The sequence below is a fragment of the Rhincodon typus genome, chromosome 40 (genome assembly GCF_021869965.1).
Source record: "Rhincodon typus isolate 14 chromosome 40, sRhiTyp1.1, whole genome shotgun sequence".
Lineage (NCBI taxonomy): Eukaryota > Metazoa > Chordata > Chondrichthyes > Orectolobiformes > Rhincodontidae > Rhincodon > Rhincodon typus.
The window spans coordinates 5,865,753-5,889,638 of record NC_063371.1 but is presented as its reverse complement, the minus strand read 5'-3'; the positions used below and the strand labels follow the sequence as shown (position 1 = coordinate 5,889,638).

The 23,886-nt window shown below is 43.7% G+C and overlaps 1 protein-coding gene across 5 annotated transcripts in view; it reads left to right on the top strand.

Moving 5' to 3' along the window:
- tacc1 (transforming, acidic coiled-coil containing protein 1) overlaps positions 1–23,886 on the top strand; it is a 140,781-nt gene that overhangs the window by 37,815 nt on the left and 79,080 nt on the right. For 3 of the 5 annotated variants that reach the window (XM_048618626.1, XM_048618623.1, XM_048618625.1), the window contains one exon: positions 11,923–12,026. Coding sequence is in view for 3 of the 5 variants with exons in the window: in XM_048618623.1 (XP_048474580.1) it covers positions 11,923–12,026 (104 nt within the window). In the remaining 2 variants the exon portion in view is untranslated. Of the gene's footprint in view, positions 1–11,173; positions 11,708–11,922; positions 12,027–16,706; positions 16,767–23,886 lie in introns of those variants that run through there. The other 2 variants (XM_048618624.1, XM_048618627.1) reach the window with 2 other exon arrangements.

Sequence of the window (23,886 nt, the reverse complement as noted above, 5' to 3'; positions counted from 1 at the left end):
TTACAGGCCTGATTCTGACCCACTGTCCCCTGTACCAGGGATTACAGACCCTGTTCTGTGACCCTCTGTCCCACGTACCAGAGATTACAGGTTGGTTGCTTAGCATCAATGCTCCCTAGTGTTTTCAAAGCCATGTTTTCCAGTATTTAAGGCAACAAGTCACATCTCTTTGCTTCTTGAAAACTTTGTTTGGTTGTTATCTCCAAAGTCATTTGATTTATTTTCTCTAAACAGCAGTTACCTTACACAGACAGCAACATATTGACCCCCCCGCATTGTCTTATATGGGGAGGCAGTGGCCTAGTGGTATTATCACTGGACTGCTAATCCAGAGACCCAGATAATACCCTGACCAAACCATTCCACATCTACCACATTTTCCCCTTAAATAAATCCTTAAATATAACTATCCATTCCCAACACATATTGGGTTAATGATTGGGAACCCAGCTGGCTGCGTGTGTGATGTTGATGAAAATATAATTGTTCTTCTGTCAAGGCATGTACATTCTACACCTTGAGGTCACAGTGGGCTCCCTGAGGTTTGGCTCGGGATCTTGTAATAGTCAGGATTCACACTATTTTGAGCAAATTTCTGAGTCTCTTGTTGCACTGTGGCCATCAGGATGGGGTGGAGCTGGACTGAATGATGAATGATTCAGAGACAGGTGTTTCCCCCAGTTTACCCTGGCGCAGTTCCCAGGGTCCGGATCGAATTGGTGCAGTATTTACCAAGCCCAGGAGCAGCATCAGGTGGCTGCTGGAAGTGTGTTGAAACATCAGCCTGCCTTTCTGAGATGGGATGGGGTGAAAATAAATCCAGGGTCAAACCTATAGAAGCTGATTTTGGTTCCAGGAACAAAGCTCCCTTGTTTTCTGAGGTCCCAGCAGCTGGGTGTGTTTTATTACAGAAGAAAATGATCTCAGAGCAAAGCAGGCGATACATGTGAATGGGTTGAATAAATAAAAGAGTACCCACATCCTCGTTCACCTTTGAACAAACAGAGCTGACTGGACAGATCTTCCAAGATTAGGTTTGTCACAGCTGTCCAACAAGTTTTTCTTGGTATTTGAAAGCAATGAAGTAAAAGTACAGGAGTATCTATCATTTCATCATCTGTAATTTATCAGAAATTGAAATTCCTTTAAATGGGCCATGAGACATCGATTTAGCATTGTTCTGGAAGCATTTATGCTCAGAAAGAGTGTTTGAGGCAACCAGCTTCATGCTTTCAAGGGGCATCTTGATAAAGTAGAAGATTGAGAAAGGAAGACGATACATGTTGATGGGGTGAGTGTGGGGCATCAATACCAGCACTGACCCGTTTGCCCAATTGGCCTGTCACTGCACTGACATTCCATTGGCTGTGGTTATTATGAATGCCAGGATTGGGTGCAGCAATGATTGCGCACACGCAGGAACACAGTGTGTTGGTGCGATGTCGCTGCTCCGTCAGAGACAGGCAGCAACAGATGCTGGAGCTAAAGTTAGCACTTCCAACCTCATCTCACTGTGACTATATTGAGGCCTCTCTTCTTTCAGAGCAGATGCCTTCCCCCTAGCTCCCCCCTGCCCTGGATTGAATCAATGGGAGGAGTCGGGAGGGAATGCGGGAAATGGCTGAGGTAGCACGGGGGATTGGTCGTTGCTTTTGTAAACTAACTGCCATGAACACAAAGGTGGGGCAGGCACAGACATTGACCATCACCGTGTATGAATGCAGAGTAACAGCAGCAGCACAGAAGCAGACCCAATCCTCAAGCCGATCATGGTCAGTTGAGGCAGCCAGAGGCCACTTTGGTGTCTTCTGTATAGAGGAGAAAATTTCAAGCGCACAGTTGGTGTGGAGCTGAAATTTGTGAATATTCGTTAAAATTGCGAATCAAGTTGCCAAAGGTGACAGAGCCTGTGTTGCTGCATCCGTTGCAATATGTCGGTAATGGTAATGCTTCAACAGAGATGTTCAAGGTGGGTAGCTCTTGGGTGGCACTTGACTTGTTCCAGCAGAATTGCGGCATTACCATTTAAACAGCACACACATATGAATTCTTGGTTTGTCAAAAGGTTGGAATGACATTCCAGCTCCACACATCCCTTCATGAATGTGTGTCATGCAGGAACAGTGATTCTGGGAACAAAGTGGTTTTGAAACGATGGAAACAGAAACCTTTACACAGGAATTGTACTGTCCTGCTGGAATCCTGCTTGGATTCCAAACCTGTCGTGATGTTTGTAACAACAGCAATCTGCATTCGTAAAGCATTTTTACATAGAAATACGTACCAAGATCCACCATGAGGTGTAAGGGCAGCCTAAAAAAGAAGAAAAGATGTTGGGAGTGGGTTCACTAAAATCATGGTCAAAGAGTCAGCTTTTAAGAAGGCCCATGTTGGAGAGATTTAGCCCAGATCTTCCTGAAACTGGGACCCAGGCAGCTGAAAACATGACTGCTCTTGGTTGTGAGGGTGGGTAATCCTCCCCGCCCCACTGTCCTTTAAGACACAACCAAAAAGCTGGAGTCAATAGTACAGAGAATTGGGAAGAAGTATGGGGATGTAGAGGAGACTACAAGGTTGGTGCAAATCTTTGGAGGATTTAAGTTTGAAATACGGATGGAACCTTGGTGAAGTGGCGACTTCAGAAAAGGTAGAGTTCATGAATAAATGTTTAAAGCATTTGTTTTGTTTTCAGTCCTGTCCTATCCCTCCACTGGCTATTAAGGGAAAAAAGACAAGAGTGTTTGTGTCGAGCGTCCTGGTTTGATCAGATGAATATCTCTTGCAGATCCAGTCAGGGTGTATTGCATCCATTGTAAAATGAGAGCCACACAATGTTAGCCAGGCCATCAGACAACACTTGCCCAAATTGGTTTGAAATTGGTCACTTCATATGAGTGAACACTGGATTCCAAAGTGGGAAGTGTGAAAGGTTTCATCTCGATGGAGTTCGCAGAGACACATGTCTGCTGACAGTCCCAGCGTGTGCTCCACATTCAGCGCTCAGCTGCCAGGTTTCCAAGTTAGACTAACTCATCAGGAATTCTGCTCCTTGGGTCTCCATCATTTAAAGAGGCTGTTCCCTACCAGCCACCTCCACCATTCCCCCCGCCCCCAGTCCCAGGCTCTCTCACAATCCTTGCCAATCCTCTGCAGAGGGAAGGACAAAGGACCTCGTCACCATTCAGAGGCTGAGGTCAGATGCAGCTCGACAAGGGATGGCGGTGGTGGGGGAGGGACTTGCTGTGTTCATCTGCCTTTTGTGGGGTTTTGTAACCCCCGGTTGACCTTGGAGAGTAAACATATAATGTATATGGGTGTGCCGGATACCTTCCTGGTGAGCACTGTAAGGATTTGGTTCATAGAATCTGAGTCGTAAAATCATAGTGTCATAGAGTTTTCACAGCCAGTAGTAAGGTCCTTCAGCCCACTGTGTCTGCAGTGATCATCAAACGTCCAATCGTCTAATCCCATTTTCCAGCACCTGGCCCATAGGCTTCAATGTTGCGGCGTTTTGATGGTTCATCTTAAATACTTCTGAAATACCTTGAGGGCTCCCTTTCAGATGGTGAGTTCCAGATGCCTACCAGCCTCCACATGAAAAACATTTGCCTCAAGTTCCCTCTAAAGCTCCTGATTCCTACCTGAAAACTGTGCACCCGGTTACTGATCCCTCTGCCAAACGGAAAAGTTTCTCCCCATGAAGCCTGTTGAGGCCCCTCAGAACTTTGCATACCTCAATCAGGTCCTCTCCTCAGCCCTCGAAGGAAACCAATCCCAGCCTGCCTAGATTTGGGAGGACACTGAACACATGCAGGAAAGTTAGTATTCCAGTTTGTTGGTTTCCTCTTATCCGACGTATGGTTTGGGTTTTAGCAGCTTCTGCACCCTCTTTCCCTCAATGCTTTTAATCCTGGCCACCTTCCTTTCGACATGGACAGTCCTGTTGTATATTTCCACCAATTCATGACTTTATTTCGGTGGAGAGAAATTGCTGAGGCATTTTCCCAGACCTAAGGGCACGCGTGAGGCTGACGGCAGCAGGGCCAGGCTTATAAATATGTCTCCTTTCTTTCCTTAATAAAAAGTGACTTCACTGTACCACTGCCAGTTTAGAAGCACAATGATTCCGTCAAAACCTCCCAGCTTGTCTGCTCTTGAGTCTGATTATATTTGGCTGTGGGTAGGATGCTGCATTTCATCATGGCTGTGACTTGGAGCTTCATCACATTACACTCCAGAAACCTTTGTTTACCTGCATTGTCAGAACTTCAAACAAAATTATAAATGAACAACAATACTGTCCAGTTATGTAGCGCCACCAAGGTACTACAAATCAAGGTTGCATCACAGAAGCCTCATTGAACAAAATTTGATTTTGAACCACGTGAGGAGAAACAGACCATAAGAAGTAGGAACAGGATTAGACTGTTTAACCCCTCAAGCCTTCTGCACCATTCAATAGGCTGATCCAACATTCCCCATGTCCACTTTCCTGCCCTTTCCTGGGAACCCTTGATTCCCCTATTGATCAGTAATCTATGTTTCTCAGCCTTAAATATACACAAGGACTCTGACCCAGAACTCTCTATCACAAGGAATTCCAAAGACACTGAAACCACTGAGGGGAATAAAATCCCTCCTCATCTAAGTCTTAAATTTTGAGACTATGCTCTCTGGTCCCAGACTCTCCCATGAGGTGAAACATTCAGCATTTACACTGTTGAGCCCCTAAATATTCCTCTATGTTTCCCTGAGATCACCTCTCATTCTTCAAATCTTCAGTGAGTACACTCCCAACCAGTTTAACCTTTGCTCATAAGACAATCCCTCCATATCAGGGATCATCCTAATGACCCTCTCTGAACTGCCTCCAAGAAAATTCTATCCTTTTTGAGAAAAAGTGACCAAAACTGCTCATAGTACTCCAGATGTGATCTCACCAGCACCTTCTACGGTTATAATAAGACTTTCCTCCTCTTATACTCTAATTCCCTTGGAATCAGGGCCAACATTCTCATAGCCTTTCCTGACTGCCTGCTATACCTGTGTGCTCGCTTTCTGTGCATTGTGCACAAGTCCCCCAAGTCCCTTTCAAAACGAACAAGTTCGTACCACTTGCCAACATTTTGACCACTTCCTTAACATATTAATTTATCCCAGAACTGTTTGTATCCCTCTCACAACCTGCCTTTCCACCTAGTTTTGTGTTTTCTGCAAATTTGACGACAGTACATTGACTTTGTCCCTCTAAGTCATATTTGGACAAATAACCAAGAAATGATTGGCTATAAAGTGAGGTTTTAAATTATGGATCAAAGAAGGAGAGAGGGAGATGGGATAGAGACTGAGGGAAGGACTTCCAGAGCTGAGGGACCAGTGATAGTTGGAAGCATGGCTGCCAGTGGTAGAGCAATTTCACCAAGATGGATCATAAAGAGGCCAAAATTGGAAAAGAGCAGAGAATTTGGAGGGTTGTACAGACAGACGAGGTTATAGAGAGGGAGGGGTGAGACCTTGGAGAGATCTGAAATCAAGGAGGAACATCATCACATTGAGATGTTGCCTAGCCAGTGATTAGTGGACATCAGGGACCATAGGGGTGATGGGTGAATGGGACTTTGTGCAATTGGGATTCAAATTGCAGAGTCCTGGAGCAACTCCAGTAAAATCTACAAGATAATTCTTCAACGAATAAATCTTAAAACTGTTGTCAAGGAGGCCAATCAAAAATTGAATATCACAACATCACAGAGTTTGCTCTTTAAATACATAATAATTTCTTGACATGGTGTGCCACATCTGAAATAAGCAGTCATATTAATTGTGCGTAATCAGAAAAGTTAAATGGTGAATATCTGAAATAACAGAAAATGTTCAGAATACATGAAAAATAGGTCAACATTTTGAAAGGGAACAGAAAATACAGGAAGTATGAGCAGATGTGGGGTTTATGATTTATTATTTGCAAACAGGGTGGCATTGCCTCATAATTTGACTAATTTAATTTTCTGCATACACACAGAAAAAAACACACATACACAAACATTTACACACAGGCATAAACACAGACACAGGCACAAACATACACACATGCTCACACATGCAGAAAAATCAGTTGGTGAAACGTTTAGTGCAGAGGTTTCAGAAATTTGTTCCACAGAGCTGCCTAATTGTTAGAGTTTACAACTATAATGTGAGACAGGACATGGAAAACAGTATGGGCAGTTAACAATTGGAAAAGCTGACTCAAAAACCAGGCTAACAGGAGGTGTGGTTTGAGGAGAGGAGGAGAACGTTCTGTGTGCATGCTTTGAAAGTAAAGAAGGAAGCAATTCCACGAAAGGTGAAGAAGGTGAAATTGTACAAGTTTTTCCCCTGTTATTAATGCTTTCCAATGTTGTCTTCAGGAGTTTCATGTTATTGGATTCATGTTGGCTGACTGTAGGTTGCACACCAGTATTGGATAGTGATGAATAAATGATAGCCATTTGAGGAATAAGGCTGGATCATGTTTCCCTTTCATCAAAGTATGGCTTGAGATCTGAAGAGCTGATAAAAACTGCTGGCTATACTTGAATTTTCTTTTAATTTAACTTACTTTTCTAATCAACCTGTTCAGAGTTGTTATTACACATCACTGGAGCAGGTGGGACTTGAACCTTAGTCTCTTGGTTCAGGCCAGGGGTCGGGACACTACCACTGGGCTCTTAATTTTGTCACCTGATGAGAATTCCAGTTAATCCCAACAAAGTGCACAAATTCCAACCTGATCAAAATCAGACAAGGAAGCCAAGGAGGAGGAATTAATTTAGTGCAAAGAGACCAAAGAGAGAGAGAATGTAGATTTGATGGCACGTAGAATTTCCCCCATGGTGAGCTTCCGAAACGCTGGAGAGATTGCAGCCTTTATTGCAGTAGCAACGGATTAAAATCGTCATGTGTAAAAAGACTTGCATTTCAGATACTATCTTTCATGACCTCATAATATCCCTGAATTCTTCACAGTCTTTGCAGTCATTTTACTATTATGTGGGAATCCAGACAACCAATTTGTGCATAGCACGCTCCCCAAAACAGCAGTGAGGTTTCAAGTAATGTGACTGAGGGATAAACATTAACCGGGCCACCAGAGGAGAACATGTCTTGCTCTTTGTCAAGCAATTCTAGAGGATTTTTATGTCCAAGCATTCTGGGCCGTATCTCAATGCCTCATCTGAATTTCCTCAGGCTTGCACTGGAGTGTTAGCCTCAAATTCTAAGCGCACTCTCCGAACTGTGACATGAACCCTCACATAACCCTCTCAGTCAGAGACATGAGTGCTGCAGTGAGACACAGCTGGTGCTATGCTGACATACAGATAAAAGCAGAAGGAAGAGGAGCAACAGAAGGATAGTAAATGTGTCAACACCTTTGTGTGAAATTCCTCTTGTCTGCCACTGAATGAACACACGTAATGGGTGAAGGAGTGTCCAAGCTTTCTGTCTCTCCGAATCATTAGGAGTGTGCAACATCTCCCCCTCCTCCTGGGTAATAGATAACATTACAAATTTCATTCATTTCTCACGGTCTCAGGTTGCTGGTGCTGACAGATCCTGGTGTTCTGATCTGAGTTTTATGTCTCATCAAGGCTAAAAGAGCTAAAACAATTGATTTCGAGCCCCCTGGATCCACATTATTCAAACAGGATAATTCATTGAGTAAGAGATATGTGCCCAAGTAGATATGAAATATTTGAGTTTCTTGGGATAGACTGGCAACTTTACAATGGCCCAACAGTTGCAGTCAGAACCACGCTGGGTGAGGTCTTTTGATAAATGAGCAAAGGAACTTCCTGCAAATGCTCCATTGTGCTTCTTAGTAACTGTGCGTGGGGCATATTCAATATACAGGTGTTGTTTTATTTTGTTTGCTGATAGGATGTGGGCAGCACAGACTCTGGCAGCATTTATTGCCCATTCCCAAGTGCCCTTTAGAAGGTGGTGGTGAGCTGCCTTCTTGAACCATTGTAGTCCATGTTGTACCTGGTGCTGAATTTGAGACGCACTGGCCTCCTGAACCCCACATTGTTGTTGTCACTTCAGTGCACAGTGACATTGGTAATGGTCAGTGAGCAGCTCTCCAGTGAACATGGGGTGGATGGAGAAAAACGGAAAACAAAACTTTTTAAATAAAAGATCGATAGTAATCCCATAACAGTAGGTCCGATGAATTTGACTGCTGATCTTGCTCAGAAGCAGGTCTGATCTTAGAAGAAAAGACCTGCATTTATGTGACACCTGTTACGATCAATAGTCATCTCACCATGGCTTATGGGCATTTAGTAATAAAAGTGACATGTTCTGACTAAGCTGCTTTGTATTTTAATCCCTTGGCAAGTTCTGAAATAATGTCTTGAATTTTGAGAGGAAAATAATCTGGGACCTGTTGAAGACTACTGAATGTACATCTGTCTTGATGTTTTGTGAGAGTAGAGCCAGAGGTTGTAAAGTGATGACAATCAGCAGTCTCCATTGGACGTGTATCGCAGTGCCTCCAACGGCAGGTGGCAATGGTGCAGGAGAGAATATCAGTTGCTTTGTGCATGTCCTTGCAGGGAGCAGTGTCTTTGCAAGCTGGGGAGCTGAGAGGGGGACTGGCCATGGGCAAGACAGGATTGAGAAAAAAAAGGAAAGATGTTGTTAAACTTGAAGCGTTCAGAAAAGATTTACAAGGATGTTGCTGGAATTGGAGCATTTGAGCTATTGGGAGAGGCTGTATAGACTGGGCCTCTTTTCCATGGAGCATCAGAGGCTGAGGGTTGATCTTATAGAGGTTGATAATATCATGAGGGGCATGGACAGGGTAAACAGGCAAGGTCTTTTCCCAAGGGTAGGGGAGTCCAAAACTGGAGGGCATAGGTTTAGGGTGAGAGGAGAAAGATTTGAAAGGGACCAAAGGGGCAACTTTTTCACTCAGAGGGTGGTGCATGTATGGAACGAGCTGCCAGAGGAAGTGGTGGAGGCTGATGCAATTACAACATTTAAAAGGCATCTGGATGGGTATATGAATAGGAAGGGTATAGAGGCATTGGGGCCAAATGCTGGCAAATGGAAATAGATTAATTTAGGATATCTCATCAGCAGGGATGAGTTGGACTGAAGGGTCTGTTTCTGTGCTGTATAACTCTATGACAAGGACTTGTGAGGAGGAATGCTCTGATGCAAGTTGTCAACAAGGAAGCAGATTTGGAGCAGGCATGTAACTTCTGGAATATCAAGCCAGACTCACTGGCAGTACCCTTTAAATGGTGAAGCCTCGTGAAGTGAGAGAGACAAAGGGCAACAGCCAATTGGAACAGATTGCCAGTGATGTGTCAGCATTGAAGAACTAGGACCACAATTAGAGACGAGAACAGCCACTGTAAAGTGGCAAGACAGTTGGTAAGTGGTATTAGAGTGAGCCTACAGCTTCAGGAGACCAACATGGATCAGTGGGGCAAAATCATTGAGTCTGAGAGGCCAAGACGGGGAGAAAGATCCTTTTTGTGTCTGTGAGATAAGGTTTTACATGGTCATGGGAAATCAGGAGTTGGAATTCCTCTAACTGAGCTCATTATCCAGCTGATTGGAGATCAGGTGTTAAACTCTCCAACAATACTCAAATGGATCTGTAATGGAAGATGAATGTCCATTGTAAATAGTTCATCCCTCTTAAGTTACATTTTTCTCGTCATGGGGTCTGTGAAGATTCATTGTCAATGGAATAAAGCATCCCTAATGTATAACTTTGTGCCGTATGTGTTTAAATCAAAGCGTATTACACCCGTTCATTGATGGGTTTGGCTGTATTGTCTGGCAGCACTACCTATAGAATTGCCACTGCATCTTTGTGCAATTCAAGAGAAACAAACAGAGAATCACTGAAGAGCAGTTCTGCTTCACTCCCCGGCTAAAGGCAGCTGCATTCAAATCTATGGAAATGAGGGAAGGAGCTTATCTGGTCCATTTCCAGCCACATTCACCTTTCTAACCTGAGATGCAAATGAGATCTGATTGTGTTTCATGGCAAGTTGATCATCTGTGAATGTAAGTTTGCCTTTTCCATCTCTCTACTCATTTAAGAACCTACTTTTTGTTTGACTAAATGTAAGTGACTAGGTGTGAAACATAGTTTGATGATGCTGCAGTGAAGTACTTTGGTATGTTGGGAAGTACTAAGGATCAGAAGGACCTTGGGATGCAGGTGCACCAGTCCATTGAACTAGTGAGACAGGTATATAAAACAGTTAAGAAGTCATATGGGACACTTTGATTCTGCCGTTGGCAAGCCTCCAGTTGCCTGGGCCCTAAGCTCAGGAACTTCCTCCTTCAAGGTCCCTTCCCATCCACTACTGCTCACAAACAAAACTTTTCCTTGTAATTAGGTACACGTGACTATAATAAATCAAATCAAATCAAATCAAACCCCTCTTTCTGCCTCTGAGACATCACTTAAATCCACTCTATTTGACTCAGCTTTCGGTCATGTGTCACTGATATCTCCTTGTGTGAGTTGGTGTTTGATCACAATTCTGCCAAGAGTCTGTAAAATTATTGATAGAGGTCTCAGTGAACTGGAAAAGTCTTCATCCTTGAGTTACACTGCCTGGTGTGCTTTAGAGTTAGGATATCTCAAAACTGTAGCTGATGGTTTTGAAATCTACCATGTATTATGGACTTCATTTGCAGAATTGGCTTTCAGCTTCGACTTTAGAGATGGCAACACAAGATCAAATAGGATAGTAATTAGCAGCCAAATATATATGACCTGGTGTGACTGACAATAAAAACTGTCTGATTACACTGCCTGCACTGAAACACCAATAAATTTATGACCGAATGCCAATGTCAAGTTTGGAACCTGTAAATGATGTTCTATATCAGTTGGAACTTGTCTTCTGGATATTTCTTGCCAGGACCAGCCATCTTTGAAGCTCTTTCTCATTGCTGCCACAAGAGATGAAGCTATGTTATTGTTATTGTTGTTTGTCTTCTCATTTCGGAGCTGCTGTTTCTCACGAAGCTGGGCAGCGGTGGGGGGGTTGGGGGTTGGTGGGATTCAACCATCACCGCCCAGAGACACGACCAGGGAGTGAAGACACTGACAGATTCCACACCCCCTCCATCCTCCGTCCGCGATAGTACAATCTGAAGGGGGCGGATCTTCAGAGAAATGCTTCTGCTCCTGGCTACCCAGCTGACTTGAGTTTGGCATTTCGATGCTGGAAACGGGGGTTATTTTTTGCTCCGGTCGAAGTAAATCCCGTCCTTTTTTTAAAAAAATCCCCCGTGTGTGTGTGTGTGAGGGAGAGAGAATTGCTGGAACTCAGAGAACAGGACGGGAGAGAGCAGGGAGCGACAAGGAACTGGAACTGCTGTGCATTTGCAAGAAAACGCAGAGGAAGCTGATTTGATGTTTCACATGTAACCACATCCGTGATTTTAGCAGAAGATATTCGGTTTCTCTCTCTCTCTGACACACACACGTCTTTTTTTTTAAAGTTTCCCTCCATTTTGTGATAAGCCACAGGGCAGACAATACATCAGCAAAACGTTAGTTTCTGATGGCTTTCAGTCCATGGCAGATTCTGTCTCCCATTCAGTGGGCCAAGTGGACATGGTCTGTGGTGAGACCAGGGCCAGGAGCTGAGGACAATGAAGGGGAAGACTCCAGCCCTGAAGAGAAAAGGTTAAGTTTCAGACAAGTTGTTTATTAAGCATTCAGAAGGGGAGTGTGTGCGTGAGGGGAAGGCTTGCAGGCTGTGTTTTTTTTCCCCAGCATTTTTTTTTGTAAAACTGAGAAAGTGCGAGAACGTAATCCCAGAGAGAATCGATAACAGTCGGTTTTCCTCATCCTTCCGATGGAAACCTTGCTGATTTTCCTCCCCCTGTGTCTCTTCACAGTTCGGACTCCGAAGCGAATTTCGAGACGCCAGAAGGTGAGACACCTGCCCAAGGCCAGCCGGAGATAGGTTCAGCCCAGCAGGTCGCTGGCAGATTACAACAAGGTAGGTAAGGAGCTGGGCAACCAACCATTTTCCCCTGTGCTATTTCTGGAGCTCGGAGGCAAGTGGCAGGAGGAAAAAAAAAGGGCAGCAATCCATGTTATTGTCGTGGAACTTGACAGAGTGCCAGCTGCTATTGGCTGTACCGTGCTTGTGGGTTTAACCGTTTCGAGAGCAGTGCTGAATTTAACGTGGAGACTTGAATGAGGGACTGTGTGCTCTTTTGTATTTCACTCTCCTTGTTGCACAACAGAAATGATCACATACCCTATTGATTCCTAACTCTCTCTCGGTCACGTCAACCCCAAAGCAATTATTTTTCAGCAGAGATGCAAATGCCTTTGATCACTTTTTCTTTTAAAAAAAAGTTCTAGTCTACCTGCGTCTATTTACTGCAGATCGATTACTCGTGAGTGCATTTGCAGCAAAGCTGTACACTGAAAATTTATCTCAATATTCAGGATTGATGTAAGGTGCACAAAAATCTGTTTGCCAATTTTGGGGAAAAAAAGGGAGTGGGCAACATTGAGGTTTCACGTTGCATTGTAACAAATTAAACACCCAAATCAGGATTTTGCATACTTTTCCTTACCCCATGGAGCATCACCAGAAATAAATGCCTCTGCTGCACAGTGTGTTTTTGCAGGAATGGCAATATTACGACCTTGATGAACATTTAGGCAAACGTTTGGAAATATTTTGAATTTCACCAAGTATTTGGTGAGGTGTCACAGGAGGTGATTCCACCAATTCTTGGCTGAGGTTGAGCTTATGTGTTGCCACGGATTGATACATCGAGAGAAAGCAGTGATTCATTGTAAAGAGTAATTTTCATGTCAGCGGGGGTGTCATGATCGTGTTACCACAAGGTTCACAGGGATAACCTGGATGAGGGGACCAGAGTTGGTAAAGTTTCTTGATCGTATCAAAGTGAGGTGGGAAGGTAAACTGGAAGGATGATGCAAAGAGGATGTTGACATGATAACAAAGTGAGCAAGAACAGGGGAGATGCAATACATAGTGAAAACAAGTGTAAACTTGTCCAGTTTTTGAAAAGTGGAATATTTTTAAATGGTGAGTCATTGGAAAATGTCGGTCTTCATAGGAACCTGGATGTTAGCTTCCAGCTGGAGCAAACACTTGGGAAGGCATTAACATATTGGCCTTAATTACAAAAAATAGGAAAGAAGTCTTGCTGCAATTGCATAGCACCTTGGTGAGTCTCCAGCCTTGCCTCAGGATGGACACAGTTGTCTTAGATGCAGCGTGCACAATGTTGACTGGACTGTTTCTAGAGATGAGGGAATTGTTCAGTAAGCAGAGATGACTAGCAAAGGCACATATCCACTGCAGTTAAGAAGAATGATGTGACTTAATTGAAATGTGAAGATCATTACGGGTTTAGATTGACATGCAAAACACTAGGATGAACTGTATCTCTGACCAGGACATCTTGGTCACTGCACATGGACTGAGATGAGAAATTTCTTCACTTGGTTCGTGGTGAATCTTTGAGAATTGTGTACCTCAGAGGTTTGTGGATGCTCACTGGTTGAGCTCCAATAGATTTTGGGATAGGAAGTGAATTGTGGATATGGGGATGGTGCAGCGAAGCTCAGTTGCAGGCTGAAGTGAATTGTGGAGCATGCTTGGGAGGCCAAAGGTACGCAGTTACTTTGAAATGTTTAATTTGTGATCTGCTCCCGGGGCATTAGCCATTGGTAATTCTGATATTTGGAATGGATTAAAGCCTTTGGTTTAATAGGATTTAAGAGGCTTGATGATTTAAGGGATGCCTGGTGGATTGAGGCTTGATGACCTGCATTCAGATTAAAATGTCTGTGTCTTAATGACTGTTGTACATAATCAAAATTCTACTTCCAGCCCTATCATAGATACTGCACACAGGCTGTCTACCTGCTTGATCGAAATCCAGAACTGCATTCAAGGCTCTGGGAACTTGGCTGAATGGCATTATGGAGTTGAGGGATAAATATTGGCTCAGACATGAGTTCTGTCAAAGAGCCATACAGCACGAAAACAGACTCTTTAGTCTAACCAGTCCATGCCGAACATAATCCCAAACTTCGGTTCTGAGGAAGGGTCACCGGACCCAAAACGTTAACTCTGTTTTCTCCTCCACAGATGCTGCCAGACCTGCTGAGCTTTTCCAGCAACTTGGTTTTTGTTCATAATCCCAAACTGAACTAGTCCCACCTGTCTACTCCTGGCCCATATCCCTCCAAGCCTTTCCTAATCATGTACTTATCCAAATGTCTTTGTAATTGTGCCCACATCCACCACTTCCCCAGGAAGTTCATTCTACACACAAACTACCCTCTGTGGGGGGATTAAAAAAAAACATGGCCCCTCGTGTCTTTTTTAAATCGATCTCCTCGAATCTTAAAAATGTTCCCCCTAGTCTTGAAATCCTTCATCCTAGAGAAAAGACACCTCCCTTAAACCCTAGTTATACCTGTGTCCTTTGAATTTTTGTGTGGGATCATTTATGTGGTCTTCTGAGGGGACAGAAGGGACCCTGGTCTAATATCTCAACTGAAAGGTGGCAGTTTGGATGTGCAGCACTTCCATAGAAGTGCACTGAAGGGTCAGATTAACCAGGTCTGTGGAGTTGGGCTTGAACCCTGAATATTGTGATTTCGGCATTAGTGTGACTTTAAATTGATGTCTGGCTCATAGGTCAGAGTTATACTAGCAGCTGCTATGCTGTGCATTCACACATCTTTATATTCAGTGCAGAGTATCATGTGCTCCTCAGTAAATTTGCGTTTGATGGAAGTAGGCGGAGCACTTGCTTTATTTTTACAATCTTGTTTAGGCTGAAGTAGATAGTGAATCGGACAAAACCTGAGTGAAATTTGGGTATAAAATCCCTGAAGGAGTTGTGAGGACAAGTTTTGTGGGTTCAGAGGGATGGTCAAGTAAATCTGGCCAATATGATCATCAATTGGATTCGTAGCGTGGAATTATATCTCCCGTTTGATCGTCTGAAAAAGTGGAAAGCATCACTTTAGGATGTGAATCTGATCCAGTGAATACCTTGCTTTGTGAGTTAGGTCATGTCATTTGAGGGTTTGGGCTGGTGTTCATAGTTATCTGCTAAGAGACTGCAACCACCATCCAGTCCCTCCTGGTTAGCTTGTGGTTGAGCAGTGAGTTAGCACATTGTTAGGTGCATGTCCCCCAACATCGATGGCTGATACCTAGTGCCAACACTCACTACACAATTACTCCTATGGATACCCGTTTGACTTAATTGTTCAGCTTTAAGAACATGTTCTGACAGCAGGAATGGGCCAGCAAGTCAGCTGGTTGAGTTGGTGCTGTGGAAAATACAGAGGGAGACCAGAATCGGAATTCCTACAGTGAAGAAAGAGGCCATTCAGCCCCTCAAATCTTCACCAGCCCTCTGAAGGGCATCACACCCAGACCCATCCTATCCCAGTAACCCCTCAGGGGGTCTTTACTATGACTCACACACAAACCTGCACATCCCCGGTCACAAATGGGCAATTTTTTTTAGAATAGCCAATCCACCTAACCTACGTATGTTTGGACTGTGGGAGGAAGCCCACGCAGACACGGGCAGAATGCGCAAATTCCACAAAGACAGTTGCCCAAGGCTGTGGTCAAATTTTTGTCCCTGATGCTGTGAGGCAGCAGTGCTAACGACTGCATTACCATGCTGCCCTATTGTTTCAGTAGTATTTTTGTGGGATGTGAGCATCACTGGTAATGTCAGCATTTGTTGCTGATCCTTAATTGCCCTTGAGATGTGTGGCTTGCTTTCAGAGGACAATTGCTCTGGGGCTGGAGTCACATGAGGACAGACTAGGTAAGGAAAGCCAATTTCCTTCTCCGAAGTCCAAACAAGACTACTTGCATGCTGGACCACACCAACAACAAGTGATGGACAGAGCTAAGAGATCCCACAACCAATGAATCAGATCTCAGGTCTCAGCTCTGCAGTCCTGCCACATCCAGTCGTGGACAGTGAAACAACTCACTGGAGGAGGCGGCTCCACAAATATCCCCATCCTCAGTGATGGAAGAGCCCAGCACATCAGTGCAAAAGATAAGGCTGAAGCATTCGCAGCAATCTTCAGCCAGAAGTGCCGAGTGGATGATCCATCTCGGCCTCCTTCAATGTTCCCCGACATTACAAATGCCAGTTTTCAGCCAATTTAATTCACTCCATGTGATATCAAGAAATGGTTGGGCGGTACTGAATACTACAAAGGCTTCAGGCCCTGACAACGTTCTGGCAAACGTGCTGAAGTTCCCTCCAAGCCACTCACCATCCTGACTTGGAAATATACCACCATTCCTTCACTGTCGCTGCATCAAAATCCTGGAATTCCCTCCCTGATGGAATTGTGGGTTCAAGAAGGCAGCTCACCACCATCTTCTCAAGGGTAATCAATGTTGACCCAGCCAGCCACTGCACCCACATCCCACAAATGAATAAAAAGTATTGTTAACCAGATGGGTTTTTATGACGTTTGATGGTAGTTTAATTCTTGGTCCCCAATCATTGACACACTAGTTTGTAATTCTAGATTGTTTTTAGAAAAAAAGTTCGATTCAAATTCCACCCTGCCCCAAGAGGAACGTCTGGATGACTAGTCCAGTGACATGACCATCTCTTCTGGGTGTTTTGTTCCCACCGTAAAGCCCAACCAGTCATCTGTCTTCATGAGTGCAAGTGGAAAAGCTTCACTGGTGAGCCTATTTTTCCAGAAATACTGGAATTCCTTTGATATCAATCCTTTATGAATGAAGGCAAACATGTGCTTTGCTTTCTGCATGAGCTTTTCCCCAGTTCTAGACAAGGGCATAAAAATGGGAGCTGGGAACCTGAAGTTGTTGGTCGCCATTATTTTTAAAAAAATTCCAAGTGAGAACATTCCAGGTACATCCTCTGTTCCCGAGAGTTGTGTATTGGAGTGCACTTGTTTCTCTTCTTCCTGTTTTGATTAACACACAGCCAGCTGTGTTTGGAATATCATTTCTCCTTACAGCCACAACACCTTTCACAGATTGTTGACAAATGATCAGTGTAATTAAAGGGGCAGTGTCACCACTTTAGAAAATGCTTGAATAGTAAAAGGAAGAGAAGGGACTGTCCCAACTGCCCCACTTCATCGTAATCTAAATTTAAATTTTTTTCAGGAATTTATTGTCACTTGTATTTATGAAAATATAGTATCATGTGTATAAGTCTCCCCAATTCAGTGCCATTTTAATTACAGAAATTATAAAAAGAAATTGGAGGCCAAAAAGATAAATAGGAGTGAAAAATCTTAAGCTTGTGATAGCCGTGGTGGAGGAAGAGAGTTCTGAAGAAGGGTCACTGGCCCTGAAACGTTAATTCTGCTTTCTCTCTGCACAGATGCTGCCAGACCTGCTGAGTATTTTTTTTCCAGAAATTTCTGTTTTTGTTTAGGAAGAGAGCTCTGCTTCTGGCTGTAATAGACACTGTGACTCAGTCATGCTCGCATTTTGTGGTGACGCCACAGAAGATGATATTGGAATTTCTAACGACAGCACAGTAAATGGAAGAATCTAAATTATTCAAGCGGCAGCTCACCATTTCACAAGTTAACCTATGGGTGGCTGGGGTCAGTGGGATACAGATTCAACCTGCCCCATGTTTTCTGTTGCAGAGACCAAGAGTGTGGAGGAGGCATGAGGAAAGATGGGCCTTTTTCTTTGACTAGTTCTGTGCCATTTCCTGAGACCTTGTTATCATGCTGCCCTGGCAATGCTGCTGATTGAGGGAGTGTGCATGCAAATGAGGGCAGAATGGGGCCACTTTAAATCCCAAACATCATCCTCTTATGTTACAAATGGCAAAAACAGATTCCAAAAATGAATGATTACCGGCAATTAATCCCCTTTTTAACATATACTATGAAAAGTGAATATCCTTAAGCCACCGATTACTGGCTTTTGGGAGAGTATTTATGATCTGTGTGCCTTTTGATGTGAAATTTTTACTTCTAATTTGACATACATTTGGGTTTTGCGTATGGTTCTAGTTAGTTAAAGCTGAGTCACAGACGATTCCTGAGTTCAGTTGCTGACCTGTTGTGAGAAGGCTGACTCGGACCGGCAAAGTGGGAAGTTGTGTTATCGTGAGCCTGATGACTCAAAGGTTAGTTGGAGAGCTGTCGGAGGGCTATAATAATTGGCGGGGGTGGGGGGTGGGGAGGGAGAATTAACTTGGGGTTCCCAAAGTTTTTGGCCATGTCAGGAACAGGATGGGCGTCACGATGAATGTAGGAATTAACCAGCACAGCCTCTGAAGCTTCCTGACACTCATTACTTAAATTGTGAAGTGAACAGTGGTAGTTCATACCAGACTGCAGCCACCAAGGAGCTGGCTCCTGGACGGGAAAAGCAGGACTAATTGCAGAAAATGAAGCAGTGAAACCTTTTGAGGTGGAATGTGATTCTCTTCGGAAAACCTTTGTGATGGTAGTGCAGGGGTTAATTGACTGTGTGCGCTAAACAAAGTTATTATACAGGATGCAGCAATTTACTGGGATTGTGACAAAGGTCAGCCGGGTGGAAGACTAGTCCACAACACAATGCTTATAATTTTCTTGCCCTAACCCATGTTCAAAGTATGGATAAAAATAGTTGATCCACAGGAACACAAGATGAACTCTCAGGAGGAACAAAATGTTTGTTATGGATTGGCACAAACAACTTGAAGGGACATATTCTTCATAAAACGTTTTGTCCGCTTTTTATGGGGGTGGGAGAAAGTCATGTGTCCTCCTCCTTATGTTGGAATGATCTGTTTGTTACAGAGTGGATGCATTTCATTGTGATTCATATATCGTGGTTTTGTAAACAAGTACTTTTCCACATGTGTAAATGGTTCAAAATTCAGGACTGTAGATCAGCAGAGGGGACTCTCATGTTCATACAAATGCTGAAAAGTGACAGGGCAAATTGATGAGATGGCCAAATAATGAATTTAGCTTTTCTTGGGTTTATGCATTGTGGAACTGAATATAACAGACTGGACATGGTTGTAGAAATGTATAAATCACTTGTTAGGCCTCAGCTGGGGATTTGTGTGTTGTTGAGGACACCATGTCTTAGGTAAGATGTCAAGATCTTGGAAAAGGTGCAGCAGGGGAAGTTAGCCAGTGTGTGACTACAGATGTGGATCTTCAGTGATCAAAGTGTTTGAATTGTTTGGCAAATGGGAAAGACTAAAGGGTGACACCTTTTGTGCTTTCAAGATGATGGAACATTGCCTCTAGCATGGAGTCAGTAACCAGAGGTCCTCAATTTGAAATCATTGGATAAGAATTTGGAAGGGAGATTAGACCTGTCTCCCCCACACGGTCTTTGGAGTCTCAAATACTCTTCCTGAAAAACTGATTTCATGAACAATTTCAAAGGAGTTGGGTAGGTACTTGAAGATGAGCAATGTCCAAGACTATGGAACAAAAGCAGGGACCCGGAACTGAGCATGGCTATTTGAAAGAGAAATTACAGGTACAATGGGGTAAATGGCCAAGGTCTGTGCTGTAGCTTCCGAGAAGCTGATTGTTTTTTCAGAAAAAAAACCCATGTCCTTTCCTATCATGTTAGGTTTACACCTTGATCACCATTCTACCCTGGATTGACACCTTAAACAACTAGGCCATAGCAAAGTACCTACTTTGGATGCATTTGAGATTTTTTTTTTTCTTTCACATGTGGTTTCCTGACGAGTTTGATGATGGGCTTTGGTACAGCTAGATTTGAGGATTTCTGAGGCGGGGATGTATAGTTGCTGACATCACTAGTTGTGGAGTTTCTCCTTTTGAGATGCTGTGGGCTACTTGGCACTGTTCTGATGCTAGAAGATGCAATAACATTTCAGCAGATGATCACTGGGCTGTGTGATTCCATGTGACCAAACAAGAAACAGAACCTCCATCGATTTTTCAAGCAAGTGAGTATATTCATCCCATGCTTTTCACTGGAGAGCATGATTTGGTTGTTAGAATGTAGTCACAGCAATATTTGATAATAAAGTTAATGGCAGCTGTGTTTTCCCTTGGGTGGGGGATTTCAAGACTAAGGGCCATATTTTTAAGGTGAAAGGAGAAAGTCTTTTTAAAAAAGACACATGGGGCAGTTCTTTTACACGAGAGAGTGGTTCATGAGTGGAATGAAATTCCAGAGGAAGTGGTGGATGCAGGTACAGTTACAATATTTAAAAGACATTTAGATAAGTACGTGAATAAAAAAAGATTTGGAGGGATATGGGCCAAGAGCAGGCCGTTGTGTCACTAATTCAGTTTGGTCCCTTTCCATGTTATATGACTATGACTATGATTCTCTGACCTGAGATAGATAGATGTTTGTTAAGCAAAGATATTAAAGATATGAAGCAAGGACAGGTACATGGACTTAGGCCACAGATCAGCCATGATCTTATTAAATAGTGCACCAGGTTCAAGGGCCTGAATAGCCTGCTCCTGTTCCAGGCCCAGTGCTTCTCATATGTATTGTCTGAAGTTAACCATGTGACTACTGGGCACTGTGTAAGTTTTTGGGTTGTATTTGACTGAAAAGCACTGGGCAAGTTGGTTATGAACAGGTTCAGGCAGTGGAAGAGGTCACAGCTACCAGTTGTCTGCCTCTGTTTCCACAGCTACATTTATGCCCAGGTTTCATTGGAGAGGGTGTATGCGGTGTCCACCAATGCTCTTGATGTGTTTAGAGAGAATTGGGCATCGCAGGGAATATTGCCCCTTCCAACTCTCTTTTGAATTTGCCCCTTCCCTCTCTCCCTCACCTTTGATAGTCTTCATTGCCCTTAATGAGCTTTACGTGTACATTAATGACCTGAAGAACACCAGTGATGGTGATGTGGAGAAAAACCTCAGCTGTGTGTAAGAGCACTTGTGGATATAAAGCAAGGGGCAAGGGGCTGAAAGAGGACACTGGGCAATTGCTTGTAGTGTGGGAAGCAATATTACAGGGCTTCATTCCTTGAAGGACACATGATGGGTGTCTAAGGTCTAAGGTCGTCTGGCTTCCTCAAATTCTGATCCAATTGTTTGTTTTAAGGCCCACGTTGAACCTTGGGTTTCGGAATGCTGTAGACTTGCTCACCCAAATCAGGTGCAGCACTCTCAATCTGGACTACTGCGAAGAATTGCACCCTTCCCCCGCACCAGTGTCAGCATGAGATTTATTCAAAATAAGATGCCATGTTGCAAATACAAACACTCTCTGATACCTTGACAATCCAGTGCGGTGCCCCATTGCATTGGTACCACACAGATTCAGTCCCCTACCAACCTGCCAGGTATCCCATTGTCCTGTATTGGGCCCTTGTGGCCCTGTGTCCCACTGCACATTGACACAGTGACTAGTGCCACTGACGTTCAGATTCCATTTTGGTTTGCAACAATAGGCAGCCACATGTTGAATGATATGAGGAAATATGGGCACCAGGAACCAGTAGCTGAAGGAAACAAGGAAAAATTTCAACAGCCAGGAATGAATGAGAATTCAATAAACAGTGCCTGCTATCATGTTGCCTGCCAAGGTGTATTGAACTACATGTGACTCAGTTATAATTTCTGGAATTGAGCTCACTATTTCTGAAAGTAATCCTGGGATTCATATTTTATAAATCTCCAGGAAAAGATCAAGACCTCCCTGATCAGATGGTTATTTCATGAGCTGCTGACTGGAAACTGATGATGGCACAATTTTAATATTTATGGTGAATACTTCAGCAAGAGCTTTTTTTATCATGATTTCTGTTTACAGTACTTAATTTCCAATTGGTGCAGAGCTGCAAGTTGAAACTTTTGTCATCTAACAGGGCCTGAATCACTTTGCATTAGTGAATGTATTCATTAAAAAAAATTCATGTAGTCCCTCATTGGAATTAATTAATCCTTTTGACTTTGAGCGTCAATTCTGATTTATCTGAAACCCACAGCCATTGGTCATCCTGGGCACTTGCTCAGTTCAGCTGCGGGTAGCAGACGGGAGAGCAGGTTAGGTAAAACACAGCAGATACAGGAATTCCTGGTTGAGTGAACTCGATCTGTTTGAAGGCCAATTGGATCCTGCAGTTAGTTGCTACCTGTGGCAAAAATAGAAGAAGCACTGACTCACAGCAGGACAAAGGGCGGTCAGACCACATGTTCCTGTTCTGAAGGAATCTTTACATACACTCTGGAGGGGAGCGTGTAGATGTTTGGTGCTAGAGGAGATGGGGGATGGGGTGTTGGCACTGGGTGCTGGGAGGGAGAGGGTGATGGATAGGGTCTTGTGGGGGGGAGGAAGGGGGTCTATGGCGTGTGTGTGTATGAGGGAGGAACGTGTGTCAATAATGGGGATGGAGGGAGGGACAGGGTGCTTGAGAGGCAGTGTGGGGTGTGCGGATGATGGGGGAGTTGTTGATAAGAGAGGAGATGGAGGGTATAGGTGATGGGGCAGAGAGGGAGCCACATGGTGTGTGGGTGAAGGGTGAGTTGAGTGTTAAATAAAGCGGCAGCTGCAATTCAACAGAACATGATCATTTTCCCCTAAATTCCAGTTGTAGCTTGCTGTGATAACATTAGCAACCTATCTTCTGTCTCTCTGTGATTTAATGGTTTTAGCAAGGAGTAAGGAGTCTTGTCAGTGTTATTATGGAAGATTTTATTGACCATTGTTTGACTCTCTGAGCTATATTTTTCAATAACGAGCAGTGTAGTGATAGACTGAGTGGCAAGGCTGATATTATGTCTGCTGTGTTGTGACTCTGTTTTAGACTCCCACTCAGATGGTGGTAGAGTAGGGCTTCTGAGCCCAGGGCTTGTCCACTCCATCCACTTTTCGTTTCTTTTCTTTTGTTTGCCCCAATTTTCTCATTTTTATTTTCTTTACTTGCCTTGTGTTGAAGAGCTGGGTTGTGGTGACGGCTGCTGTGGCAGAAATGAGCTCGGGCCCAGTAGGGGGCCCAGTGGCATCAGCAGCGACTGCATTGGTGTGTTGCAGTGAGGACTCAGACTGGTGGTGCTAAAGAATGGTGACTTTAGTTCCAGCAGCAGTGGCATGGCCAAGGGGAACTTGTGCCTGGACACCAGGCTCATGGCACATGGCGAAGCACTTAACAAGAAGGACTGTAAAGTGGAACACACTTTCTTTATTTCTTCTTTTTTGTGCCTTTTTATATTCTGCGTTTTGGTTCATTTTTCTGTGTTTTAAGATGGTGCTTTTCACCTGATTTTGTGACAATAAACAAATCAAATCAAATGAAAACTTCTGCCATGCAATAGGACCTGGTAGAAACCTTTGCTCCAAAATGATGCAGTGAGCCTTTCACTGGGTCTCAGTGCCTGCAGCTGTGAATTATTGCTGCTACCTTCACTGTAAAGACCTAGTGACGAGAACCAATTAGGTTACTCAAAAAGTGAGATTAAGCCAAGAGCCCCTGAACTGGTTTTCACCTCCTGAATACCCATCTTGTCATGGTAAAATGGACGGATGCACTGAGAACATTGCATATTGCACAGGATTGCTGGCAGTGATTAGTAACCAGTGCATCACTGTTAGGGGGCAGAAAAATAGCAACTGGAAGCAGGGGAAGAATTTATCTTTTCTCGTACTAATTGGCCTGCTGTTAACACCATTGGATGTCTCATTTAATAATTCGCTAGATAACTATGAAACAGAGACACTTTCGTGTGGATTCAAATGCAACATTCTGATGTATCTGACACTTTGTAATGAATTTACACACACGCTTGCCTCCTGGAGCAAGCTGGCAGTGTTTTGCCTTTGGCGGGATAAGGTGAAAGCTTGTGGTATTTTGTGGGATAAC